Below are 17825 nucleotides of genomic sequence, written 5' to 3'. Positions count from 1 at the left end.
AGACAACAGCAGTGACCGGTACTAGTTTGTGTCTTTTAGCTCATAGCTTTAGAGGCAGACGGTTGTATGTCCCGGTGTTGGAATCCTCTACAGTGAAATACAGTCACACACTACACCGTTTAGCTGTCAGCATTTTATTTTTATTTTGCTTCTGACCTGTAGGGGGACCGAAGCGGGAAAAGTTACCTACTGTTGCTTTAACTAACGTGACATGCAGCGATGTTCTGTTGCCTTTTAACATCTGTTTCGGAGCATCAGAAAGCAGCCCAGACATTTAGGTGGCACCGTAATGGGGCACCAAAATCCGTGGTGCTATTCCGTCCGGTAGATACCATACCATATTAGCACCGGATTTTAACATGCGCCGTTAACGTGAACAGAAAATTGCGTTGCCTGTATCTTTTCACGGGAAACGCGCATGTGTGGAAAGCGGTCGCACAACCGCTGAAATGTTGTGTTGCGCACGACCATAGTGTTTCAACTTTACGGAGACAACCAAATAAAATATTGACTTCTTTTGAAATAAGATTTTCCAGTTTTGTAAATTTTGATTTGTTTTTATATATTAAATACAACACAACTATTGAACAGGTGGTTTCCAAAGGGGGCAACCAGAGGCCACAAAACGGTTGCTTTGACCGTTACTGTCGAGCCTTGCAATTAGTGCCTCTGTTTTCTACACCAGCGCTGGCTTCTTCTGTTGAGTTATTTTTGATGAGAAACACAAAGTGCAGCAGAGTTGACCGTGTGACAGAGGGTGATGTGACTTCTAAAGATCCGCATATATTAAAGGCATTTTGAGATGTGGAAGGGGACTTCTCCAGGAAAACCTGCTTACTCAGAACTTGGTCATAGGAAAGAAAAGGTGGAGCACTGATTTGAGTTGTTGAAGGGGCAAGTCAATACCTGCTCTGTGTCTACCTGATAGTTATCCAACACAATGGGAGTTAAATGCGGTTTTTAAGAATTAAGTACAGCAGCTCAAATGTCATTTTCTAACCTTTTAAATGTTTGCCTTTTTCATTTGTCTCTTTACATATAAGATGTGGCAGTTGTGATTGTAGGGAATATGTTAACCACAGTGTGTTGCACAACTGAAGGCATTCTGTATAGTGGTTATGGAAATGTTGTAACCGCGGACTAAATTATAACAAATTTTAAGTTACATTATTGCATTGAGCAACTATTGTCTTAATACATTCCATAAGACTATTGTTTTCGTCGACTAATATTTCAGTATATGCATGTTTTTACACAGCCTAGTCCATTTGACCCACCCTCCAGTCACATTCGTGTGTGTGTGTGTGTGTGTGTGTGTGTGTGTGTGTGTGTGTGTGTGTGTGTGTGTGTGTGTGTGTGTGTGTGTGTGTGTGTGTGTGTGTGTGTGTGTGTGTGTGTGTGTGTGTGTGTGTGTGTGTGTGTGTGTGTGTGTGTGTGTGTGTGTGTGTGTGTGTGTGTGTGTGTGTCTGTGTCTGTGTGTGTGTGTGTGTGATGACTTGTACGTGCTGGCCAAACAAGCATCATCACTATTTGTGCCCGAGTACCAGCATGCCCAAAGAGCTCATCATTTAACCAAATATGACCATGAAAGACAAAAGACGCCCTAATGTTGCCTCATCATTTTCTTGAGGCGAAATAAAAACACTCTTCATTCTTCACAATTTTCCTTTCAGCCACACCAACATTGAAGTAACCCTGTCGCATATAAGCACAGGTGGTAGACACATTTCTGTCTGTGACTCTTTCTCATAAGTATTCCCTTATTGTCTCTCATGGCACTGAAAATGCAATTTTTTTTAAAAGGTCCTCACTAGCTGATTGGAAATCATTTCATAGCCCCACGGCTCTCTGTCTGCCCTGTTCTTTTCTTTTATCTCCACATCATCAGACCAGCTGCAATAATATCAGCCGAACCAGCAGCCGTCTGCAGCCAAAACCCACAAACCTGCTTGTTTTCAGTTCTCCCGCTTCAGGACATTGTTATTTCAGTGATAGCTATTAAAATGTGTCCGCTAAGCTGCTGACATTTTACAGGAAATTGGTATTTTAACCTCATAGAAAAGCTACAGAACTGTTTCATAGTGATGTTTGCTCTAAATTGCTTGGAAATTAGTTTTCTTTTTAAATGCTTCGAACTAAATATGAATGCCAGCATGCTAACGTGTTCACAGCGACAATGCTAACGTTTAAACTAAGATGGTGAACATGGTAGAGTGTAAACATCCTCCTTAACATTTTTTAGAGGAAATATCCGTGGATCACTGAACTATTCATCCTCTGGCATGGCTAAACATGTAAGGATGAAAATCCAGTTTAGGTGTACATTTTGGTTTCTTAATGTAGGTGACATCTTATTGGCTTTTTCTTTATATCAGTGTTGGCATGTAACTTACATTTCCACTACATAGTAGAGCAATAGATAACAGGTTTGCTTCATTCTGAAATTGGAATCAAACATCTTCCTGCCATGAAACACACACGTGTTTTCTGCCAATTCCGTGTCGTGAATATAATTTGTATCTGAATGATTCAGACTTCAATAACATGCAGTGCACTTTCTAACCATGTTTTTAGAATAATTGCATAGTGCTCCCCTAGTCCCCTTTTTAAGTTTTCTTTCTTCTGAGCTAAAACAATTAGTTTTAACTGGATTCTTCAATAGGCTTTACAGGACTGAAAAACTAAGTGGTTCAGTATAATCCTCCAAATCCATTTGGGATAAAGACCGTAGAGATAAAAAAGCATTACCTTAAGAGGTTTTTTTTTTTTCTTTTCAGATTCAATAATAGACTTTTCAGATATCAACAACCGACAATGGAGTAGTTTGACATATCTCTCATGAATGACACCATTGTCTTTCTAAAACAGTTTTTTTGGAAACTATGTTAGTTCCTTCCTGTTTTTCATTATCCTGTGGAGACTTTACTGGGGAGTTGGCAGGGGCCAAGGTTCACAGGGTTTGGGCAACTGGAAAGCTGATCTCCCTCTTAGGCAACGGGTGTCGGAAGTAGAAGTAAATAGTAAGGAAAGGCTTTGCCCTGTGGGTCATAAGTCATCTAAAATGGTGTGACCCAGCAGCTGGACTTGGAACTAGTCTCCATTTTGCATCTCTGGCCAACACAAATGAGGATATCTTAAAAAGGTCACCAGGAAACTATTTCTATTTTCTTATAATTGACCTTACTGTACTGCTGGGGATGTTTTAATCTTCTTGTATTCTTCTCTAATTGGTGCTTTTCTGCAAACTTGTATGACTGTTATTATGCGACTGCAAAAAAACAGTTGGCCACACTGGTAATGATTTAGATGGGTCATAGTACAGAGGGTTTGTAGAAATTTGTTTTTACTTTGGGATTTAGTTTTCTGTTAGCTGGTGTAATGGAAGCCCAATAAATTTACTGAGATTCAGATTGTAAAACAGTGAGACATGGAAAAAGTCCCAGGCTTTAATGCTATTTAATAGCCACTAACAATGTCATGATGGATGCTAGTTTGTGATTTTGGTTCTTGTAATTTTGTAATATAGGAAAAAACAATCTCACAAATAAAAAAAATTAACATATTTTTAAAGATAAATTTGCGTAAAATGCTCTTGACGACATAGGGGTTTGACTACTGAACAATTTACAATGCAAAGAGCCAAGGGATTATCTTGTATAGAAAAAAAAAAAATCAAAACGGTGAAGACGACCTGGTCACCCTGTCTGCGGTGTCCCAGGATACTGTAGACATTGGTGAATATTTCTGTTCGCCACCAGAGGGCGTGTCTGTCTGTTTGTCCTCCTGTATCCAGTTCACACTCTGCCCAGCAAGAGTGGTCCTGTGTTTAGCAGCTACCCAGATATGCAGCGAGTGCCTCGTGTACATACCAAAAACAGAGTGCCCCTTTCCTCTTGACACCTGGCCTGAACCATCAGTGGAGGGGGCTTTCATTCTGAAGCATCAATTTACCTGTCCCCATACTGACAGATTGACTGACTGCAAGCATGCTATAGCTTGTCACTTTCTCACCTCTCCACTTGTTATTTTACACATTTGTTTATCTCACATATTCTATCTCTTTCTCTCCTCCTCCACCCTTTCTGTCGCTGCCCCTGAGGGGTTTTACTTACACTCTAAATGCCCAGACAGTTGCACACTTTACCACTTCATGCACAGGACTATCGTCACAGATTAGAAGGTGGGTGGGGGGTGTAAAACTGCAACTAACAGCAGTCCCAGAAAAACCCTGTGGCTTGGGGTACCAATAGGACAGTAGAGAGAGGGGTGGGGGGGACATTGTCCTGAACAATCTTATGGTTCCCACTGAATTTATAGTATCTGCCGTCCACTACGTGGCAGTTATTTCAGGAAGGACTGACTCAGAATATGAAATGTTTTTTTTTTTTTTATAGGTAATCATTAACAGGATATACTCGTTTCTTAATGGATAACTGCTCTGACCAGCATTGTTTGTTCCTGCGTTGTTTGTTATTTTAATTCCCTTCTCGGGTGGCAGTTGTGACTCAGGTCATTTCTACAGAATTCTGTTGCACAGTTTCTGATATTTGAGCTCTCTTCTCATTAACACTAGTCATGTTTCCATCAACGTATTTTTAATGCGCAATTTGGAAGTATTGGGAAATGGAAATGTTGAGGAGTATTTCTTATTCGGCGCTTTGCCGAATAAGTTGTGACATAGCGAACGTGTAACTCGCATGACTATAGTCCCGGCAGCCATCAGATGGGGGAAGGATCGGGATATGGGTTCCCAGCCAGCGCGCCGTACACTTGTGGCACAAGCTGCGTAGTGGAGTTGCGGTGCGCTATAGCCTGTGCCTCAGCCACGTCAGGTAAATTGACGAATTGGTTCAACAGCTTGAATCGTATGGCCCTGCACACTGCGTCTACACAGCTGTGAACGGTTGTCTCGCTGACGCCAAATGGTTGTGCCACAACCCTGTATACTGCACAGGTGGCCAACTTGTACAATGCTACATCCCTCCATTTAGCCAAAGAACTTAGCTTCTAAACTCTTTTATTTAGCAAGCCGGTTTGCAATCTCCAACCATGCGTAACGTCAACTTGTGACGAAACTACGCTTTGCGTAGTCTAGTTTATTCACTCTAAACCAGTTGATGGAAACGCTTCTAATTCGCTTTTTCATTTTTGTTCCTTTATTTTAAATGTTCGTTTGACAGTAAGATGGAAACATGACGAAAGATGAAGCTAGGGTTTTTACTGCCAGGTAGTGATTTCTCTTTTTTTTTTTTCTGAGCCCACTAGGTGGGACTCTCTTCAACAAAGGGTTAAAAACGCACTGAATTGCAATTCCCTTTAACCTTTTTCTTTGAACAGAGAGCGCCATCTAGTGAGCTCAGAAAATAAAGAAAATGGTTCACAAAGCTTCATTTAACCATAACTACTGCCGGGGTATATTGCACCAATAAATCAGCATGCCACTGAGATATTCACACAGCATGCAGCTGTTTTAATGTCACAGACTGGTATCTCTGGGGATAAACGATAAAAATATATACAGACACCTGGTGTCATCTTTGGGCCTGTTCATCATTTAGGCCTAGTAAAATGTGGTGGGTCATCGGTACGTCTCATTTTCTCACCTGTAGTGTGAACTGGTTTCATTGGTTTTGTGGAGTATTGGTATGTTTTGTTAACCTCCTACAAATCATCAAATAAACCAGGCAGAACATCATAAGTAAATCTAGTTATTCAGATCAACTGTGTATTAGTGCATATCAGGATAATCTAGCACCACCATCAGGTTCAAATGTTTTATTTGGACAATGGTTTATGAGCAAATGCCTGCAAAACTAATGACATTTCCACCAGCCTCGGCCGTACGTTGTTTAGTGCTAATTGGCAAATGTTAGCATGCTCACACTGTAAACTAAGTTGGTGGACGTGGAAATATCAGCATATTAGCATGCTGAGGTCAGCATTTAGCTCAAAGCACCACTATACCTAAGTATGGCCTCACAGAGCATGGCTGTGTTAACTCTTAGTCATATCTTGTCAAACAGGTAATATTATTTGTATTGCGTCCTATTACGATCTCATATTGTGAACACAGAGATTTTTTTTTTTTTCTTTTCCCGCCCCCACTTTTTACTGTGGAATTCCATCTTTGCTTTTCCTCTGACAGTGTTTCCTTCATAGATACAAAACAATAATTGTGCTGCTGTGAAGGGAATTTTGTGCTAAAACGGTGAATTTTTAAAAATACCATCTGATTTGCTGAAACCTCATAACAGCTTCAGATGAATTTTTGATTGCATTTTTGCACCGATTCTTTTTTTTCCCCTCCTCTTTTACATTGCAACCATGCTAAGAAGGTTTCCCTTAATAGCCAGAATGAACAAAGTGAGTTCAGCAACCAATAACTGAACTTGTCCTTCAGGCATCTTGGGTTTCATCCCTGATTAAAAGTACTAACAGAAAAGGAAACCAAGTACTGTAAAAGGTCTGTACCTCCAATGTGTATCCACCTCGGCCTTCTAAAATTTCAAAGGTTTACATTTCATGACATAACGTCTCTTCACAGATGTCCCCTACGATCAAAACCAACCCCGTAATGATAATCTCCGTAACTGCAGTTTGACATTGGACACCACTATCACTTGACATATTGGCATACAGCTTTATCTGGCCAGGAGCTGAGAGAGGCAGGAAACGGAGGTGTTGGAAAGAGTTACAGTCTGTAGACAGTGATGGAAAACCTGCACTGAAGATGACAACAGTCTCTGACACCCAGAATAATCTGTGTGGACAGGTAGACGCCTAAACTGGCTCATCCAGTGTCAGGTGATGTTTTGTCCTCAAGGTCACTGCGTTAAAATAGAAACTCAATAATGTGTTTGTTTCACTTGCACACAGCTAGGGTTGAATATTGTTTTAGCTTCACAGCGTACCATGCCCTGTAATCAGGAGATAGCTGGATAACTGTTGGACGGATTACATTTGGTACACCCATTCAAGTCCTACTCAGGTTGAATTGTAAAAACTTGGTTCTCCCTTAACTCTTCACCTGTCAGTGCTTTGGTTTATGAACTTTTAGTTTGGTGCAAATTACACTAAACTACAATGTTGCTTATTGTAAACATTATACTGTTCCTCCTTAACATCTGCACGTATGCAATTTAATTGTGACTATGTTAGCATGCAGATAACATTAAGAGAAACCTTTTGCAGCGTGGTTTGTCTTTTGCACACTAAAATAGAGGGCTGGGCAATCTATCGATATTATATAGATATCGTGATATGAGACTAGATATCGTCTTAGATTTCGGATATCGTAATATCGTGATATGACATAAGGGTTGTCTTTTTCCTGGTTTTTTAAATTACAGTAAAGTGATGTACTTTTCTGAACTTACCAGACTATTCTAGCTGTTCCATTATTTGCCTTTTCCCCACTTAAACACTATGTCCAAATTACTGATGATTATTTATCTAAAATCTAAGTGTGAAGATATTTTGTTGAAGCAACCCTAGAATATCGCTGCAATATCAACATCGAGGTGGGGGGGGGGAGACATGCAGGAAAATAGTTGCAGGTTGAATTCGAACCCCGGACCTTCCTGCGTTGAGGAATAAACCTCTGCATATGTGCGCCCGCTCTACCAACTGAGCTAAGCAGCCACCCTGAGCTCATTCATTTAAAATAAATGTGACACATATCCATGTGTTTGAATTTGTTGTCATCATTCCAGCGAATGAAGGTAAAGCAGGGACATACATTGACATCATATTGACGTCATGATATGAAACTAGATCTCGTCATGTGTTCTCGTCATCATCTTACCGGGTCTTAAAGGGCTGCAGTTAACTGATTCAAGTTTAGATCATTCGACTGCTCTGATTAAAAAGAAAATAGACACCATATCCACAAAACTCACAAATAGTTTAGACCCCATATTTTATGAAGGCACCAATAATCAATATCCCTTCTAACATCAAGTTATACTTTCTATCGTATTTGATTGTGTCAGTAAGCGAGTGACTACTGCAAGGGACACTCTTGTTTGTCAACAGCCATGTTATTAACTAGAACATTAACATATTCCCAAATGAATGCATACACACACCAGCACACCCATGTGAGATATTTACGTCACCAATGTCCAGTATGCTGTGTGACTAGGTGCCATTTTGGCGCCTTTGTCTCCATGCTGGAGTGAGCAGCTTTCGTAAGTTGACACCTACTTCTTGATATACGACATGTCATGCGGAGAAGGTCTTTTTGCATGTTTGTGGATATCAGTGCCACTCTGTTAACGCCAGTCTGGCAGCGCATAGTAACACGAGGCCACAAGGAGCTGATGCAGTGTGTAAATTAAACGGGTCCTTGGGTTACTGTTTCTGTGCCTTTTTTTTTTTTTTTTTTTTTTCTGTAATGTTTTTCTTAATACAATTTTTAAAAAGTTGTGCTTTTGCAGTGTTTGTGGGTATTAGTGTAAGCGAGGAGGCAGTGTAGTTGTGTTTTTTTTTTTTTTGGTAGTGCTGCAGTCTCAGACAGCCGGTTGTAAAATGGGCTGACATCTAACCTTGCTACCGTGCAGCTAGGATCAGGGGGCTTTGGAGCCACACCACCCTCTTTAGATAGATGGGTTAACAGCAGCTCTTGGCCCAGTAGTGTCCTGTGAGGGTCAGTGCCAAGACCACTTCAAATGTGCAAACCATAATCCCCCCATCCCCCCCGACATTAATATTTTCAGATGGAGGCAAGCAGGGGGTGGCAAGGTCTTTTTGGCTGGCCTTGTTTCATGCTGGCAGTGGCGATAGACACTAAAGCCATTACTCATGGTGCAGGCATGTCCAGAATGTATTCTTAGCCCCTGTCTTCCTATCAGTCACTACAGAAAGGTTGGAGGGTCAAAAAATAAAGAGGTAACCAGTCTACAGGGCTGTCTGCACCACCGCTGTTTACCAGGGAGGGGGTGATATTTTAAACCTGGGAGAGCTCACATATTTACCCCACTGAGCCTGCCTGACTTGCCATTTGGTGGGGTGAAGACTCTGGAGACTGCTGCTCTGCTAGAGGAGAGGAGAGGAGAGCCAAAGAGAGAAGCTCTGTAGTTGCTGCTTGTTAAGCAAGTAGCTTGCAGATTTCACATATAGAAAACTGTCCAGGGAAGGAGGAGGAATCGGTATCAAAACAAAAGAAGACTGAGTTGAACAGAAGGTTTGAGGATAAAGGCGAGAATAGAGGGGGGAGTCACTTGGGGGAGGCGAGAGGTAGCCAGGCTGAGCTGACTTTTTCCCCCAGAGGAGGAGTTGCAGTTGCCGGCCAGGGCAGGTCCCAGGGCTGGAAGGGCTGGCCCTACTGCTTCTCCACCTCCATTCCTTCCTCCTTCTCCTCCCTTTTTAACTATCAACCAAACTGCTGTGCAGTGATGAACTTGCAGGCAGAGCCCGTGAGCAACACAGGAATGCTTAGAAAATCCTGTCTAATAAACTTTTCTGCCTCAAGTGAGGGGAACTCCAGAGGTTGAGCCTTTCATACGAGGACCTCCAGTGCAGTATAGACTGTGGTCTTCTCAGCCATTCTTTTGTTGCACTCACTGGTTGAGTGCACTGAGAAACTGAGAGGATTTTCTTTTTATACCCTTTTTTTTTCTCTCAATTTTTGTTTTTGTAAACCGGAACACTGGCAACCTTTTCAGTAGCACGTTGCAAGGACCAGCTGCACTCACCCAGGATGAGCCGCTGGCTGAAATGCACCTCTATGCACTTTGTAGGTATTTATTGGTAGTAAATTCAGTTTGTCACCATAATCTATTTTGATGGTTACCGTTGCTGTTGTTCTTATGCTTTTGTCTACGAACTGAATTACCTGAAGGTGTGCTTTGACAAAGTGGTAATGCAGTGAAGGAATTCTTCTTGAGGCAAATTTGGACAATTCTCATCGGTGGATCAGTTTGGTGACTCATTAATTGCTTCAAGTAGATGTTCTCAGAGTGATATATGTGTATGGATGAATTATTTTCTTATTGTTTAATGTCAGTGCATTGCTGACGTTTACACAATTGAGTGTGTTTGAATCTCAATTAAGCTTAACATTTTTTGCTTGTGTTCTATGTTCATTTTTGACCTCCAGTATAAAACACCCCACAGTGCTTCCCAGAAGCCTTAAATGTACTCTGTTCCCATGCTTTGTAGCCATCACTCGTGGTGGTGGTGGTGGTGGTGGTGGGGGGGTTAGTGAATCTGCAGCACAGCACATTCTTGGCACATTCTTCATTAACTTAAATCTATTAGTGTACGACAAAAGGAAAAATGAGATTGTCAGTATGTCTGTTGTTTTTGTGTCAGAAACGGACTTTGTGCTTCCCATGCACACGTGCCACTGTTGCATTTATTAGTCCACAAAAAGAACTGGAAACCCAATATATGGGTATTGTACTTTACCTTTAAACTAAGTAGGTATTTGGTAAAATATTTGTTTAACTATTTGGTTTGAGAAATACTGTCAAACGTGCTGCATGTCTGATAGTTGGCTGTCATCATTGTCAGAACACAGACTGGAACAAGTATGATGATCGGCTGATGAAGGCCGTGGAGCGGAGCGAGGTGGACAAGGTGGCTGCTGTTCTCAGCAAGAAGGGCATCATCCCCACCAAGCTCGACGTGGAAGGACGCTCGGCGTGAGTAAACACACACACACGTAAACACACACATACACACATCCACGTTCAGTATGTTGAGATATGTATAGTATAGGTATATAGCACCATTTTCTTGGTACTATATACCGTGCCTTTTTTTTATCTTTCCAAATCTAAAAATGCTGAGCATCACAAATTCCAAACATTGTTGTGGTCTCCCCACCACGCCTTCCCGACCCTGTTTCCCAGATAAAGCATCTACAGATGGGAATTTCTTTTCAGTTACAGTAGGTCACCCTTACTTAAAAATAGTTTTACCTCTTGCCTCCCAGGCTGCCTTCATGACCCCTCAAAAAAACAACACAACAGTCCTGCCCCCTCCCAAATTCCCCATGGCTATGGTGACCCTGTTGCACATTTCAACCTTAAACCTTCACCCAGCTGCCCTGCATCTGAAAGGCATTGCGGTTGCAAATGTGTCCATTTTTACATCTTAAAATGTCTCTTTCAGTGTCCATCTGACTGGAGGTCAGTGTGGGAGTTGGTATAAAGAATGTTTGTGGCCACTGATGGCTTGACCACATTGGCTAGAGGCTGTTTTTGTAGTCCCCACAGGAAATGACTCCCTGTAAATTCAGATCAGATCCACTGTGGTGCTCGCAGCACTAAGTAATACATTTTGGCCCAGCTGCAGGCTATTATCAGGATAAGTTGACATCTTGAAGGACCATGTTTTGTATGGTCCTTCAGTGGGAACCTCAGGGTTTGGGTTGTTTTTGGCTGGATTTACATCCTTCACAAGGTTTCATTAGAAGAACAGAAAGATAAGTATAAATAATAAATGTAAGGTGTAGGGAGAAAAGTAGGTCAACCCAGTTGAAACTGATGTTGCATATTGATCGTCCAACGCCACAGATATTTAAGGTATCTCATACGGAGCTTTGTTTTGGTCTTATTAAGGATTATAATAGCATAATGGAAAACAATGTTTAAAAAAGTTTTGTCTTATTGCTAAATGTAACCAGATTCCACCAGCATTTTGGGAGGCCTGGCGCCCTCCGTTTAATCCTTGATATATGAAGAACTCGCTGGTCTCTGGCCTGTGATTCAGGTTTATTTTGATAAAGGCTTTGTTAAAGCATAAAACTATGAAGCCAAAGATCCCAGAAGCAAAGGTGCCGAGTATTTTCAGCAGGGTGTAAAATTCTCTCGTGGCACCATTGCACAGACAAATGATTCTATACATGCATGCATGTGAATAATCTTTATTTATTTAATAATAATTAAATTATGCACACAACCTGATAAACGCCTGGTCTCATAATAAGGTGCGAGAAGTTTTCCGAATTGATTGACTGTAGAGATTGTTACACAGAAACGCAGGCACCCTCATCATTTATTTTCTGTCTGCAGGGTGGACAGACCACTACTAGTTAACTAGAACATCAGAACATTGAACATTTATGGAAAGAGGTCACACGTTTGCCAAGTCTACCGAAAACAAAAGTGAACCACAATTGCAACTCAGCAAGACTGCTTATAGTTCAGTGGGCCACACACAGACCAACACGTGTCTGTGGCTTTCTGGCCTCTGCAAAAGCCAACAAAGGAATGTTGAATGGCGATGCCTTCTAATCATAGACCTCTGTGGGGAAACTAATTACAAACTGTTACCCTCAATATATAATTTGGTGTGCCTTGGATTAGCCTTACTGTGTTCACCTAATTAATTTAGCTCTAACTGTTCTATCGCGGCTTCCAGCTGAGTAAACAGTTTACATCTCTGCCATGGCATTACGCTGGATCCCAGTGAGGTAAGCCCACCCACCACACCTGCTTGTTCTGTGCAGCGGTGATAGCTAGCTGCCGAGGGCTTAGCAGCAAAACAAGTCCACATGACAGCACATCACTCAAGACAGCCGCTCGCTTGGCCCTGCTGCATGCCCATTGTTTGTCAGGATTAGCGGTAACAAATTTTGTGTTCAAGTGTTTTTTTTTTTTTTTTTTTTTTTTTTTTTTTTTTAAATAATAATAGCAAGCTGTGAGTTTCAAAGTTGGATCTGCATGAGGCAGACCCTAATGTTATGAAGGATTGAGATCAGAATTTCAAGTCAACTACACCACTAAATGCCTTCACATGCTGTGTTGTTGAAAAACATCAAAAAAATTAAAGATCAGCAAACATGGACATCATTAAAAGGATTATGGGGATTACTATGTTTTTATTTAAAGCTGCATTGATAGGTTTATGGCCACTGGGAGGCAGAAGAGCTTCAAAACAAGATGACGGATACAATACTTCAATACTCAACAATCCTGTTTCTGTCAACCTGATGATTTTAAGTCTAATATTCACTCTCTCGTATTAGCTGTGGATTGTTTTCCACCAACTTATGAGAATCATGAGCGTCTTTGGCCCGTTAAATGTTTTGCTTTCTTCACCAACTAGTTGCTGACTTTTTTTTTCTGCTGTTTGGTCCTGACATAGCATAGAGTGGGTTAGTCAAATTCTTATTGCCTGAAAAAAGTACTGCAGAATTGGGTAATAAGTGGGTTCATCATGAGTGACCACTTCTATAATGCACATACATGCCCATGTGAATGTACCAGAGGACTTGCAGACTTCTCAAAACAATGTGCAGCGATGATTGGGCTGGTGTGACAGAAATAATTTAGTAGTATTTGAAGCTGCAGAGGCCACTGTTGTGCCTTTAGAGACACACATCATGCACTGTATATGGTTTAGCTACCAGCATATACTCTCTGGTTTACTCTTCCCTGTCCGCTCTCTAAAAATAGCAACCATAGACTGTAAACTGTCAACCTGAAAATCGCCCAAGGAGCAGGTGTGAAGATGAAATGACATGTGCTCTCTCAAAGCCAGACCCGTTAGTCTCTGTCCCAAAACTGATCTCTAACCATTTTACTGAGGTCTCCAGGCAGGTGAGCAGTATATATCCACAGAGTCCATGATTTGTGTTTGGTCTGTGTCAGACATTTAGCTGTTTTGTTGGTTTGGCAATTTATGTTAGCAGTCTAAGCTGTGCCGACCAAAGTTAACTTTTTATGCAGGACTATTTCAGTGGGTTTACATCCCCCTAAATCTTTAATTTCTTGCATATAGTCACAATGTCGTTGCAAATACATGATTTTTTTATGTAGAACATCTTGGTAGCTGTTTGCGCCACTCACTGTCACGCGACTCATTCTTTATTCTTCACGAAGTTGAGAAGTAATCCACTACCCCCAATTCAAGTTTGCAATTACCGATTTCTCTGTTCCGAGACATTCCTTCAGTTACCTTCTGGAAAATGCTTGGCAAATCACATCACTAATTTCCCCCTAACTTGGATAGCTCTGGTCTGCTTCCTGTCTGCTGTTTGCCCCGAGAGGTCAGGACCCTCCACTGCTCCCCAGAGAACCAGCATCTCCTGGCCATCAACACGGCTTTTAATACCCGCGGCAGTGTTGAGGTGACAGCCTAGCTGTCTCCTTGGCAGATACCTCGGGCTTAGTGTATAAACAGGTTCATGTGGCTTGATGGGTGACAGACTAAGATTGGTTTACACACAAGTGCTTTGGAGACCTTCGTGGCTGTTGGTGGCAGTGCTGCGGTGGGTTTAATCAGAGAACGGGAACAGGAATGTTTCCAGTCGAAATTGGTAAACACGTGCAGTGGGAAACTTAATTGAGTAGGTAATTAACTAGGGAATATGCAAACTTTGTGGCAATTAAACACACGTTGGTGTTGACATCACATTTCAAGGTTCATTTAGTAGCTGGTCTGGGGCTTTCAATTCAATTACATGACCCTCATTACGAGTTTGACAGTTGGCATGGAAATTGAATTTTCCTATTTTTCTGAACATTTTAGGGAGTTCTTGTCCATGTGGGCTTAAAAGTTGAGTTTCAAGGTCGCTCAACTGCTGTTTCCGAGTTCAAGAATGAACGTTAGAAACTCATGAATAAAAATATATTCAGGTCAGTGAAGTGGCTGATAACTCTTATCGTTTGTTAACATGCAGGCCTTTCAGTTTTATCACATTATGCAAACAAGACAGTGGACATATAGGCAAAACCTTCATAAATGTTGTCATTGTGTAACAGTAAGATTATTCTTAAACTTTACCTCTTATCAACATAATATTCCTTCAATTTTAAAGTGTTAAGGTTAGTGACTTCACAGCCAAAAAAAAGAGTAGGGGACACAGAAAGCAGATAATGACTTCCTTTTCTGGCAGGTTGCCTCTAATATTTTTAAATTATCATTTGATAGTGCTCACGTATACAACAGTGAAGCTGATACAGTACAAAAACTTCCCTTGGAGTCATTACAGACTCTGAGGTTTCTTGTTATTTGCTTCAAGAATGCTGATCTTGCTGATAGCATGGAGCCAGGTGTCCATTGGCAGTCCCTCTCTTGTCCTTAAGTTTCACCCTCACCCCCCCCTTCCCTTTACACCCTATCACTTTTTCACTGGCCCTTCTCTACACCATGGTGCCTACTCTTGGCATCTCCCTCCGACTGTTTTCCTCTTTTAATTTTTCCTCCATCTCTCTTCTTGTTTTCCAGGTTTCATTTGGCTGCAACGCGAGGACACCTCGACTGTCTCAATCTCATCCTGGGACACAGTGTTGATGTCACTGCGAGTGATGCCGGTGGTGAGTACAGGTTGGATGAAAGCAGTACCCTGGAGCTGCATTTATATACTTTTGATGTGTTTGAAAATCTTGTCCACCCCCATTATATCAATGAGGGTAGACAGGGTTGATAACGCCTCGCAGTATAACACAATACAGTTGAAAAACGCCAAGAACATTTGGTACACTTGGTAAACAAACCGAGAAGCATCATTTTTTTATTTAGATGTGGACCATCTACAAAGTCCTTGGCAAGAGTTTGTGTGTTGCTTTTGCTATCCACACCGCACCTTGCACTCGGTGGGATGCCATTTTCACATTATAAGGTACTCGTGCAAGAACACGTTTCCTACTTTGAGGAAGGAGATGGGGTAGGCAGAAATTGGTCCTATTAGTGGTCTGTGTAATCGATAAATAGAAGCAAAGCGCTGCTCAGCGTTGCCATCATAAATTGAGATGTGAAATTAGGCTCTATAATGAGCAAGAGACATACTTTCGGAAGCAATTTAGATAAAAGGTTCAGGCAGCGATGCAAAGTTGAAAGCAACATTTTACATTTACTCTTGTAACAATGATTAAGCAGCAGTTCCAATTTCACCTGAATATGTTTGAATCTCATCCATTTCAGGATGCAAATATTGTAGGTTTGCTTTAATAGTTTAATGACTGACCAATGATATATTGGTAAGAAATCTATCAATAAAAATGAAGCTATTCAACCTCAACAGTTAGTCACCAAAGAAAAGATTAAGAAGTAGCTTAAGAAGTCGATATTTACTATTTATAAACGCAAATTAAAAGAATCAATACCAAAGTAGAATTCTTACCATCAGATAAGATAATGGAAATGTATCGGCATGGAAGGGGAATCTTGTCGCTGTGACATAGACTGTGAAGGGAATTTGTCATTCAAAATTTGGAGAAAATTAGCATAACGATCAACGGAGTGATGTATTCTGGCTGCTTGACACAGAATAATATTTGAGTTTAATGGCATTGTCCTGATGAAGTGATACAAGTGGAGTCATATGTACAGTAGTTATTTTTGCTGGTCTGTTGACCTACAAGTAGCATCTTACAGGGACTCGTTGAGTGATATTTGCACATTGCATTTGGCTCTAAAAATGCATATAATGCAAAGCCTTGATTGAGAATGGACTTCATTTTCTGATTGCTGCATTTATCGCTTTCAGGTAAAAGTGCTCTTCACCTGGCTTCAAGAAATGGACATTCTCTGTGTGTGCAGAAACTCTTGCAGGTAAAGTGCAGTTGTCCTCCCTGTGATACTCAAACACGGTTTGTGCTGATGACTGATATTTACTCCTGTGAGAAAGCATGCCAAACTACAAGATTATATCTCATATTTTAGGGTTGTTTGAGGGTTTTTTTTTGTTCAGTGTTTTTGCCCTTCGTGTTGGTGTGTTGTGTATCTGCACACTTGTTGTATCTGTGTTCCACTGAGCAGCTTCCCAGTCACTGGCCAGTCAGAGCAGTTCCCCTTCTCAGCTCCTTTAAATAATTATTGCCAAACAGCTCTGGCAGCCGAGCCCACAGTAGGCCCTGTTGAGTCACCGTGCCCCACTGGGGGATTTATGTGTTTACAATCAGGGGGCTATCTCTGCAATATTGTGCGCGTTGTAGCTCTTCCCCCTGCCCCCACCTCTTTCATGGCAGTGATCTAACGGAGGGTGCGGCTGTTGGCAGGGGGGGTTGTCAGTGGTGTTGACAAGCATACCCTCCTGCAAACCTGCCGTCCGTTCTTGGTGCCGTCATCACACCAGACATAGCAGCTGGACACCAACACCCACCAACTCCACTATCTCCCTCCGTCAGCCCAAACCCTCAAGGTATAGGATACCCCCCCACCCCCCATGCTCTACAGTCAGCTCCCATTGCCGTTCTACTCACCCCCTCCCCCTCTTCGCTTTGTCATTTGAGCTTGCTGCTAATTTTTGGCCCTTGTTGCTGGAGAGAGTTGGGTTTTTATAGTGGGGGGGCCAGAGAGCTCGCTGGCAAGCTTACCCAGCAACATCAGGCCCCTGTTAGCATTGAGTCCTCAAGGCTTTCATAGCAGGCCCTCATCACCACAGTGGTACACTCCAACCAGCTGACTTACTGGTTAGAGATGTCACACGCATATCAGCACAGCGCCACTTGGCCTAATTTGACCCGCCTGCTGTTGCCCCTCAGGTTCCACTGCCAACCAGTGGACACAAATTATTTTCTACACACAACTACAATATTGTAACATAATCAAACCATTACTTAAAAGAATTACTTGCACTCAGGCGTAGATTTGAGATTTAAAAAAACAACAACCAGTGGTCTTTCCTCTGCCGGAGTAATTGACCAAATGTAGCATCTTTGTAAACTAACCCATCTGCTTCCCATCAACAACTTGATTGAGTTGTTTATTCAGATTCAGATTTCTATTTAGCTTTTGAAGCCACTTAGTGACATTATGCCATGATACTTATATAAGAAGCATTCCATGTTCCGTCCTTCCTTATAATTTCAACCATTGCTGCATATTTGTTTTTATAGGATTTTCTGAAGTGGGGCTCTTAGATGTGTATT

General features: G+C 41.6%; 1 protein-coding gene across 3 annotated transcripts in view; it reads left to right on the top strand.

Moving 5' to 3' along the window:
- The window catches only part of uacab (uveal autoantigen with coiled-coil domains and ankyrin repeats b), a 49784-nt gene that overhangs the window by 17260 nt on the left and 14699 nt on the right, over positions 1-17825 (top strand). For 2 of the 3 annotated variants that reach the window (XM_028576600.1, XM_028576586.1), the window contains exons 2-4: positions 10516-10646; positions 15181-15269; positions 16442-16506. In XM_028576600.1, coding sequence (XP_028432401.1) covers positions 10516-10646; positions 15181-15269; positions 16442-16506 — 285 coding nt within the window. Of the gene's footprint in view, positions 1-9012; positions 9737-10515; positions 10647-15180; positions 15270-16441; positions 16507-17825 lie in introns of those variants that run through there. The other variant, XM_028576591.1, reaches the window with a different exon arrangement.

Source organism: Perca flavescens, chromosome 1 (assembly GCF_004354835.1).
Source record: "Perca flavescens isolate YP-PL-M2 chromosome 1, PFLA_1.0, whole genome shotgun sequence".
Lineage (NCBI taxonomy): Eukaryota > Metazoa > Chordata > Actinopteri > Perciformes > Percidae > Perca > Perca flavescens.
This window is presented reverse-complemented; position numbering and strand designations above follow the sequence as displayed.